Genomic DNA, 10,000 nt, shown 5'->3' with positions numbered 1-10,000 from the left:
CTTACTTTACTTTACTTTTCACATGATGACGAATCGACGATTTAAAAAATATTTGCTCTTGACAGGAAACTGTACCCTTTCCGAAAGTACAGGGCGCAGGAAGCCTAGAAAAATAATCTGGAAACGGCTGGCAATAAGATGTTTAAGGTTTGCAGAAAAATTGTGGGCGGAAAATGGTGTATCTATTGGAAACGATAATTTCATTTTTGAATTAATTGTCTGACTTAGTAAAAGTGTAAATAGCATGCTTCGGGGTGTCAACTTGGCAACTCTCGTTTTTTCTTGCGTTCTATAAACAAATTCCAAATACAAAACTAGAATCTTGAGAGCGTGTCCGATACAATCGTTTCAAAGGACAGATCAGTCCAGATACTCAGTTTTAAGGTTCGACCAGCGGTGAAATCATGAAGCTTCTCTTTGTCTTCTTTACCCTCGCTTGTGCCAACTTGCACTTTTGCGGAGCCACAAGTGCCTCTGGAAACCAAGTAAGATTGTCGACGTCATTCTTAGCTTACTCTAATTTGACATTCTCTCACGATCCAAAGATCCGATCATCTTAAAATCACGTAAACTTTCCTCGCTGGCTCGTTTGACGAAAAAAGAAACTTACCTGAATTGTTCGGACCGGTTTAATGCTGTAGCAGCGTTAGAAAATTCCTTTTAAGTCAATTAAAAAATTATACTCTCCCATGTAAATGCAAGTAAACATGGTATTCGGAGGGGAACAAATAGTCCTTATTCCTTCAAGTCACAAGAAACTTCAAAATTATCACACTGAGTTGTTTAATTTCACATCTCTACTAATGCCAAACTGATAATGTCCTTTTGTGTTAATAATTTTACTTGATGGTCATATAGTAGTAATGGCTATCAGTTGGCGCTATCGACTTTCATTTCCCCATTCTGTAAACGGCAATAAACGAAATAATAAAATCACTTTCACTGTTTTTCGATATTTACAGGACACCTGTGCCACTTCGAACTCTCCTATCAACATCAATGTGCTTGGAAAGGCGAAGGTAAAATCGTAAACTTCACAAATATTCAATTTCTTCTTTGAAAAATAAAAGAACTCGCTTGCGATAAATGACTGAAATTCTATCTAGAATTGATGAAATGTAACATCTTTAGGGAGAAAAGGGCGAGAAAGGAGACACCGGAGGAAAAGGCGAAAAGGGAACATTGGCTCCCTGCAATTGCACATTACAGGTTGGAGGACCATATTTGTGCTTTTCGAATAGATTCTATTCACATTATTTTACTTGACTATCAGCAGCGACTTCGTGATAATTAGCTTACTTATTTTTTTCTACGTCATTTTGTCAACCAATCACGCGAAGAACTACAGCGCAACCAGTTGTGATTCGCTCGCTCTTATTTCACTATTTGCGCTATTTGTGTCGTGTTCTGATTCGTTCCTGCAAGCGTCTTTGTCATCTCTGATTGGCCGAAAATAACTTCAGCTGTGTCATAACAACTTTCAATCAAAATGTGCTTTTTTAAGCGGTCGGCAGGAGCAGGTTAGTTTCAATATTTCGTGAAAGGTTCCAGAATTTTCTTACTTTAAAATCTACATTTGCTAGTTTTGCTTTGGGATTTTCAGTGGACGGCTGATGATCAGTCACCACTAGTTAAAAATTCACCAATATAGTAAACGTGGGAATATTCCGATGTCACACATTTCAGTGATGAACTGGGGTTTTCTTTCGTTCTTTTGCAGAATGACAACAAACCCTCAGCACATCTCGATGTTGGAGACACACGATTAAGAATCTATCAAGGCGTCACAAGTATTAAAGATTTTTATTTCTGTTGCAAAAATTTTCTTCATGTGTGCTTCATGTGTGCTACGAAAACTAAATACAAATTCACACCTTATGCTCGACCTAGAAGTCATCCCAGTTTTCAAGAGAAAAAGACATTAAACTTTTGAAAAGTATTTTACAGTGAAAATTAACGGAAAGAGTTCCGAACGATGTTTTGGCAGCCGTCTTCGGTCATTATTAAGTTCAATGTTGACAATGACATAAATGTGGAGAGGGAAGGGGGGGAGAGGGAGGAGAGAGAGAAAGGGAGGGAGGGGGAGAGAGAATAAAGTAAAATACTAAAGTATAAAAATTTACAAAAATGAAATAAAATTACCAGTATTGATAAGTCAATTCGAGCGAGCATTTTTAATGGCGAATCTTTTGCTTGCTTGTGTTGTTCTCAATCACCTCGCTTTACACTGATTTTTCACTTTATCATACGTTTCACGCATTATCTCCCTCTTCAAATCCCCTTTTTTTTAAAAGAAAGTTAAGGCTGAGACTAACAAAAATTTTAAGGTGGCTCAAACCAGTTTAAACACTTGAAAGAAACGTTCTTATTGGAAGGATTGACTCTACAACACTTTATCACTTAACAGCAATGTTATGGTACCATATCAAACAACAATTATTGCTGAAAAAGATTCTGCCATTATTGTGACGTAAAAGGTTACCATTGCAACAAAAAGCCCTGCAAAAACACCGCTCAGATCTCAAAAACAAACTAGGTGAGCCTAACCTGCGATCAGGCTCTATTTTTGTTTCGCGTGCTACGTAATGTGGAGTTGGCGAAACGAAAAATAGAGCCTGACCAAATTCCTCTTCGAAATTCCTTCCGCCCACCTTTTTTGATTGATTGACATGTCCTTCGTCGGCCAATCAAATTTACTTCCATTTACACCAATACACGCGTGGACGGCAGATTCACGCTATTTTGTTTTGACCAAAGTTAATTACCGTGGGAGGAATATTATAAACGAATTCGAAAGTTACCGTTGGCTTTAATTTGAGAAAAACACATTTAAAGCATGGGGAATGTTTTCGACGAGTATATTGCGGCAAAGGCCGGTGTAATTCTCCTTCCGAACTTCACTGAATATGCAAACTGTTAAGCTTGACATCTTAATTTGTAATTGAGATAACCTAGCGTTTTGTCGTTGGACGGTTTGGCAATAGATTGTTAAAGAAAAAAAGAGAAATACATTATTCCTTTAACGTGTTTCCCATGAAGGTTTCTTTGGTGATTTTTTCGGGTAATATCTTCAGTTGCAGTGTATTTCTAGAATTGCGCGCAGTAAAATCATGATACGTTTGGCTGTTTAATTTTTTGATGGAGTACGAACAGTAAGATGGACTCGCAAAGTTTCTTTTATTGTTGTACAATTGATCTCTCTGGAAACATGCCATTTTAGTTTCTGGAGCGTGAGTTTTAAGTTAAATCAACTGGAAATATTATGAAGTGTGCAAAAAAACCGTGTCATCAGTCATGTACAGTAAATAAATAAAGCCGTTTGATACAGATATTCAAAACATGCATTCGTGTAACTTGCGATTTTATCAGCATCTCCTCCTGTTGATATATATGTCCCTTGTCTCATCCAGGAAACCAAAATGCATCGGCTTTCATTGCCATTTGAAAGAACCAGCTATTTAGCGGCTTTCAAAACATCAGGGAACTTTGTGCCAAAGTTCTTTCAACCCCATGGCCACAGAGCTCGACAACGGAATCGCTAATTTCACTCGTTCCAGAGATTCAAACCCGATTCTGGACAAGTTATGAGATATTTCAGATGGCATATCTCCATTTATACAAAAAAAAATCAAGTTGCACCGTCCACGGCATTGTAAGAACAAAAGGGAGCAAATGTCTTCGTACACTTATGGCGGATTAGTCTCGAGGACTTTGCGAGAGCTCCGCGCAATCACAATGGCATTTTCACTTCCGGCGTTTCAACAGCCAATCAGATCACGAGTTTGGTCGGCCAAAATTTGGCCGACCAAACGGAATTCTTGAGAGACTTTTGGTCAGGCCCAATTTTAGCGAGCGACGACATAAGAGAACATATGAGCTTAGCTAAAAATGGGCCTGATCGCAGGTTAAGGTGAGCCCCATTTTTTATTTCTGAATGTAATCAGCGTTCCAGAATGAAACTTTCTGCAACGTTTAAAAAAATTCTGTGGAGAGGATTCAGAGCCACTTTAAATAATTGAAAATTTAAGGTAGCTCTAATCCGCTGCACAGAGTTTTTTTACACTTTGCTCACAGTTTTAACTTGGCCTGTTAATCACTTTTGTGCAATAAAAAAGTGGGATCATCTTGTTCGTTTTCCAGATATGAGCATGTAAAGCCAAAATAGAGGGTGTCTTTGCAAGGCTTCCCTGTTGCCATAGTAACTTGTTACGTCGCAAAATTAACTGCACCTTGTTCAGGAATAATTGATGTTTCACGTGATACCATAACATTGCTGTTACGTGATTAAGTGTTGTAGTGTCAATCCTTCTAATAAAAAGGTCTCTTGAAAGTGTCGAAACTGCTTTGAGCCACTTCAAAAACATACTAAGAAAAACCCACACTGTGAGTCAGTGAAGAACGTCTTTAATTTGCTCATTTTTTCAGCTTTTTATTTTTGTGTGTAATATAAATAAAGGTAAAAGAAATGTAAAACTGTAGTCTTCCAGGACAATTAACTGAAATACTCAGGGACGTTTTTAACATTAACAATGTGGTTCTCTTATTGCCGCATGACACACTGAAGAACAACTCAGTTTATAGTCGAACTTGAGAATAGCACACAACTTTTAAAACATGGTAAGAACGTTTTCAGGCTGAAATCGCCAAAAAAATAAGAACGTTCAGTCTTAGCCCCAAAATTAGACGTTCTTATACAAAAAAAGAGTGTCAACGTTAATTTCTTATTCTCAACATTGAACTGGACAAAGATCGAAGAACGATCCAGGCCGTCCTTTTGAATTTCTACAGCAATTTTGTTTTTTGTAATGTGTTTAAGAAATTCCTAAACCATGTGCAATGCTTTAAAGTGCATTCCCGGTGAGTATTGTAAACCGGAAATCTTTTTCCTTTGGAAAACAATTGTTAAAAATCCAATTGTATGGAACTTTTTGTTATTGCTAACGGCTAACAAAGAGTTGCTGTTGATCGGAAAACCAAAAAAATACCATGATAATTTTACTTTTGTCTTCAGTTAAGTCTTTCTCGATATTTCACTTATTTTTTGCAAACTTTTAAAATTTAACAGTAAAGGTGTCTTCAGTTTTTCTTCAATTTACAGGACACACTCTCTCTCTTACTTCGTTTCCTTTAAGTGAGAGCTAAGCTAATTCTCATTTCCTTCCAGCGATCAAGGGCTGGTCTGTTAGCTCCCCCAATAGCCATCTTGCTGGCGGAATGACGTACAATGACGGAAAACTGACGGTGCCCATCTCTGGACGGTACTACATATACTTACAGATCTATTATTATAACAATGGGAGAGTATACCTCTTTGTTAACAACAAAAGTGTTACCATGACACAACCGATGAAAACAACAAACAGCCAAGGGACCTTGTACGCTGGCGGAGTGTTTAAAGTGAAAGCTGGTGACGTCATCATGGCGAAGTCAGGCTCATGGCCAACTTCAACGACTTAACTATGGTTTTGGACGCATCACTGCTACTTCGGGGCATTTTTGATTTGAGCGCGCTCCAATCGCTCTACGACGCATAAACGCGATAATATAACGAGCGCCAAAGATTTTATGGTATAAGGGATTTAAAAGCTAGACTTCTAATTATGGTTTTGCTGTTTTGTAGAGGACAAAGTCGTCGCAACTGTCTCTTAAAAGACTTATAGCTGTAATATCATTTTTTAAACCTGAAATAAAAAATAATTGTGGTCCCAAATATTTGTGAGTGGACATTTATTGAAGACCTACAACTCTGCTCAGATCAACTAAAGTGGGACTAGCGCATTCCTATTCCGCAGTCATAATTGATCGATGTCATTGACGAAATCTCCAGCTCAAAAAGAAAGTGCAATTTGAAACCGTTTCCCGAGAAATAAATTTCAGTCCTTCGTTGTATAGCATGACACAAAGACATGCAGACAACATGAAGACAACGTTGCAGTGTTTTCGGAAGAAACGAATTATTAGCATTTTGCGAGGAATTTGTCTCCGTTAAAAAATTTGCGGCGGGCCTGAGCTGTAGGTATTTTTTCACAGGTCACCAGGTCGTCGTTCTACCTATACCAAAGCAACCCAAAACCTTATGCCCAAATGTCGTTTTTAGGCCTAATAAGGTCTATGTTTAGCATTGGTAAAGGTTTCGAAACGAGTGACCTGTGAAAAGTAACCTGTCCAAAAATTAGGGAGCTTAGCATTATTTCCCGTTATTGTAATAATTTCGCGATTACTCCAAGTCTTTTGGCATGGAAAGTTTGTAGAGCGGTTTTCAATTGAGTGTCGAAAATAATTAGCGAATTGCTTTGGCTTTGCATTACTTTACTCAGGGATGCAGTTACACAGTAAGATACTCCCCTCTGGGTAAAACAATAGGGTATAATTAATATAATTAGGGACATGATCTTCGTGTATTAGCTACGTTCTGCTTTATGATTGGCCAAGCCATCCCAGGGAGCAGGTAAACAGTACTTTTCAGTTCAGGAACTGTCATGGGAAATTCTTTTGTTCTTTTGTGATGTATCCATGGAAATAATGCTCGGGCAGTTTCGGTCTAGGGAAAGCGGTTACACACAAAAATGCGCATGAACAAACGCTATTTACCCATGGCTAAAAGGGCTAGTGTAACCACAACTATTGGTTGTGGTCGCATTAGGGAGTTAACACTGGTGTTAAATCACCTTCTATTGTTCAGTGTTCCCCTGGGGATTCAAAACACCAGAGAGTTGACTCTCGCGTAGTGTCAACACTAGTGTTACACTGTGTTTCTCTCGTAGCCTTGGCCATTGTCCTCGCTTAAGCTCCTTATTATGTTAGAAAATGTGGTTTCCATGGCTTTTACTAAAATCCGTTTTCTGTCGTGCGCACCACCTTGCATAGAACTGAGGGAGGCGAAGCGTCTCAAGAGTAAACCAGCAGAAGGAAAAAGACGTACTCGTTGCACCGCATGCTGCATTTCCGATACCTGTCAAACGCTACTAAATGATTGGTTCATTCGAACGCATCCAGCGTGACCGTTGGAAATATAGCAAACAATTAAATTTATGATATAAGCTTAAATCTCCGACAATACAGTGACAAACATTTAAATCACTTTCCCACCATTTCCCACTCTACAACATCAATCACTTATTCGGAAAGATAGCTTTACAGTGATTGTAAACCAAGCGAAAACTTTTTTCGTCCTTCAGGATCTTCTTAGTGAAAGGATTTTCTTCCCTCCATGTAAAGGGTCTCTAGTTCGCTTGGGTCTTTCCGAGTTACACCGGGGTATCTATAGGAAGAGTCAAAGCCAGTCTACTGGAACGGTATCAAAATCAGCCCTCAAGTTGACCCATGTTGATGAGGAGGTCCCTTTCCGTACGTGTAGCACCACCCACCGGTGGACTACTGTGTGGGGGTCGTGGGATCAAAATCTCCGGCCGGAACAACTTAGGGTCTTTAAATAACTGAGGAGAAAGTGCGGCCTTTGTAATGTCCGATGATCTGCAAGTGGTTAGACTCTCTAGTCTTCTCGGATAAGGACGATAAACCGTAGGCCTTGTCTCACAGCCCTTCAATCGTGTTTATAACCCTGTGGGACGTAAAATAACCTACATACTATTTGCAAAGAGTAGGCATGGAGTTCCCGGTGTTGTGGTCTGTCCTATGTGGCCTATCTAGTTAAACTCCTAGTATAGTATATTATGATTTAGGAGTATCTAATTGAAGGATTAAAGACGCGTATTTTCGTGTATTAATTTCTTTCCCTTCCTCTGCAAAACAACAGGGGATTTGAACAGAGAACATGAAAACCACAACAAAATGAAAAATATAACTTGTCGCTATTCTGCGATTATCCATCTTCTTCAAGATTTCAAATAAGGGCAAATTACCCAAAGCTGAAATGGTTAGAGCGGTTTTCGTTTTTCCATGACCCTTTCAAAAGTAAATTACAGGGAAGTAAATTTTTTCCTATTCAGGCTAGCAATAAGAGTTTAAGTTTTGCAGGAAAACATTTGGGCGGAAAACGGCGTACCTGTTCATCGTGCTGTCTATTTAAAAGCAGACAGTTTATCTCCGGTATTTCTTAGATGTCTAAGCTGTTAGCAAAAATGTAAGTGACTTCCTTCGCATGCATTGTCAACTTGGCAAATTCTTGTTTTTGCTTGCGTTAAATAAACAAATTACACTCAATACAAAGACAAAAACTAGAGTCTTGACAGCGTGTACGATACAATCGTTTCAAAGGACAGATCAGTTCGGACACTCAGTTTTGAGGTTCGACGAGCGTTGAAATTATGAAGCTTCTCTTTGTCTTTTTAATATGTTTAAGCTTGGCTTGTGCCAACTTGCGCTTTTGCGGAGCTGCAAGTACCTTGGGAAACCAAGTAAGATTGTCATTCTTAGATTACTCTAATTTAATATTCTCTCACAATCCAATCATGCGATAATCTTAAAATCAATCTTTTCCCACTAATCATGTCGTTTGACTGAAAAAAAAATGTATTGAATTTCTCTGAGCAACGTTAAATGTCTAAATGGGATATGTCTTGAGTACATTGCCGATTTGTTGAATTTATTAAGAAAAGTATGTTATAGTCAAAGGAGAAAGAGTAGTAATTTAGAACAAGTTCACTTTAACTCTGAGTGGATGCACAAGTCTTTTCCTTTTTCTTGCTAGCAAATTATGGAATAGGAGATTTTAAGAAGGGATTACACAAATGTCATCTTGAATCATTTGCTACACTTTTTGAGTCGTGTAATTTTATTGTAGAATTTTGAACTTTTGATTCTGGTAGGTTACTAATCTAACTGGTGCACTTGCACGTTTTCATGCACGAGTTTTATTGTAAGCTATATTGTGTCTACGTGGTTAAAAAAAACTAATTACTTACTTATTTACTTACTTGGTTACCTATTGACTTACTAATATAATTACTTACTTAGTTAAAAAATCCTTTTGTGGCGTGAGAGTAACTATCCTATCCAATGTAAATACAAGTAAATATGATATTTGCAAGGGAAAAAAAGGTACCGCGGATCGAGAGGGAGGGGATTTGGGGCTATAGCCCCCCACTTTTCCCCTACGGTGTTGTTTTCCCCGAAACCTCTCTCCTTCCCCTTACACTTCCGTGATCCATACCAAAACCTAGCCCTCCCCCCCCCCCCAACCCACTTTCAAACGTACTCCGCAGCCCCAGAAGAATTGAACTTTTTTTCTTCAAGTCACTAGAAAGCTGCAAAATGTTCGTTATAAGTTGTTTAATTTCACATCTCCAATAATGAACAAAGTGATAATATCTTAATTTGTGCGTAAATAATTTTACCTGATGGTCATATAGTTCAGTAACAGTTCTTGTTAGCGCTCTGGACCTCCATTTCCTGTGTTCTCAATTTGCAAACGGCAATAAACGAAATAATAAAATTACTTTCACTTTTCTTCAATTTACAGAACACTTGTGTTACTCCGAACACTCCGATTAACATCAATGTGCATGGTAATGAAGGAAAAGCCGTGAAGGTGACACCGTAAGATTCAAAATTCAATTTCACAATTATTTTATTTCGTCCTTGTAAAATAAAAGAGCTTGCCTGTGATCTGTTCCATTTTACTTATATTCGATAAAAAAATTGATGAAATTTAACACTTTTAGGGAGAAAAGGGCGAGAAAGGAGACACCGGAGAAAAAGGCGAAAAGGGAACATTTGCTCCTTGCAATTGCTCATTACAGGTTGGAGGACCATATTTGTGCTATTCGTGTAATTTCACTTGACCATTAAAGGCCCAAATTCACCACCAGTCATTGAGTACCGTGACTGACTGATTTCGTGTAACACGTAAATTACCCAAATAGCTGGCGTGATTCGCCTTAGTCCATTCAGCCAATCAGATCACGCATTTGGACATGTCGTCATTTGACAACAAAACCAAACGACCGTAATGACTTTTGGGCGAATGTGGCTTTTAACAGCAATTTCGTGACGATTGGCTTCAATTTTTTGCGTCATTTTGTCAACCAATCACGTGAAG

At 38.4% G+C, this 10,000-nt stretch overlaps 2 protein-coding genes across 2 annotated transcripts in view; both read left to right on the top strand.

Annotated features, from left to right (window-relative positions):
* The first annotated feature begins 320 nt into the window (after positions 1-320).
* LOC138027068 (tumor necrosis factor-like) lies at positions 321-5,703 on the top strand. Its single transcript, XM_068874567.1, has 5 exons — positions 321-485; positions 963-1,019; positions 1,132-1,209; positions 1,721-1,790; positions 5,165-5,703. Exons 1-5 carry the CDS (start codon positions 405-407, stop codon positions 5,455-5,457), a joined length of 579 nt encoding a protein of 192 aa, XP_068730668.1. The 5' UTR covers positions 321-404; the 3' UTR covers positions 5,458-5,703.
* Positions 5,704-8,205: 2,502 nt separating this feature from the next.
* LOC138025527 (uncharacterized) overlaps positions 8,206-10,000 on the top strand; it is a 2,383-nt gene continuing 588 nt past the window's right edge. The window contains exons 1-3 of the mRNA XM_068872725.1: positions 8,206-8,357; positions 9,422-9,490; positions 9,624-9,701. Coding sequence (XP_068728826.1) covers positions 8,268-8,357; positions 9,422-9,490; positions 9,624-9,701 — 237 coding nt within the window. The 5' untranslated portion in view covers positions 8,206-8,267. The remainder of the gene's footprint in view (positions 8,358-9,421; positions 9,491-9,623; positions 9,702-10,000) is intronic.

The sequence above is a fragment of the Montipora capricornis genome, chromosome 12 (assembly GCF_036669925.1).
Source record: "Montipora capricornis isolate CH-2021 chromosome 12, ASM3666992v2, whole genome shotgun sequence".
NCBI lineage: Eukaryota > Metazoa > Cnidaria > Anthozoa > Scleractinia > Acroporidae > Montipora > Montipora capricornis.
This window is presented reverse-complemented; position numbering and strand designations above follow the sequence as displayed.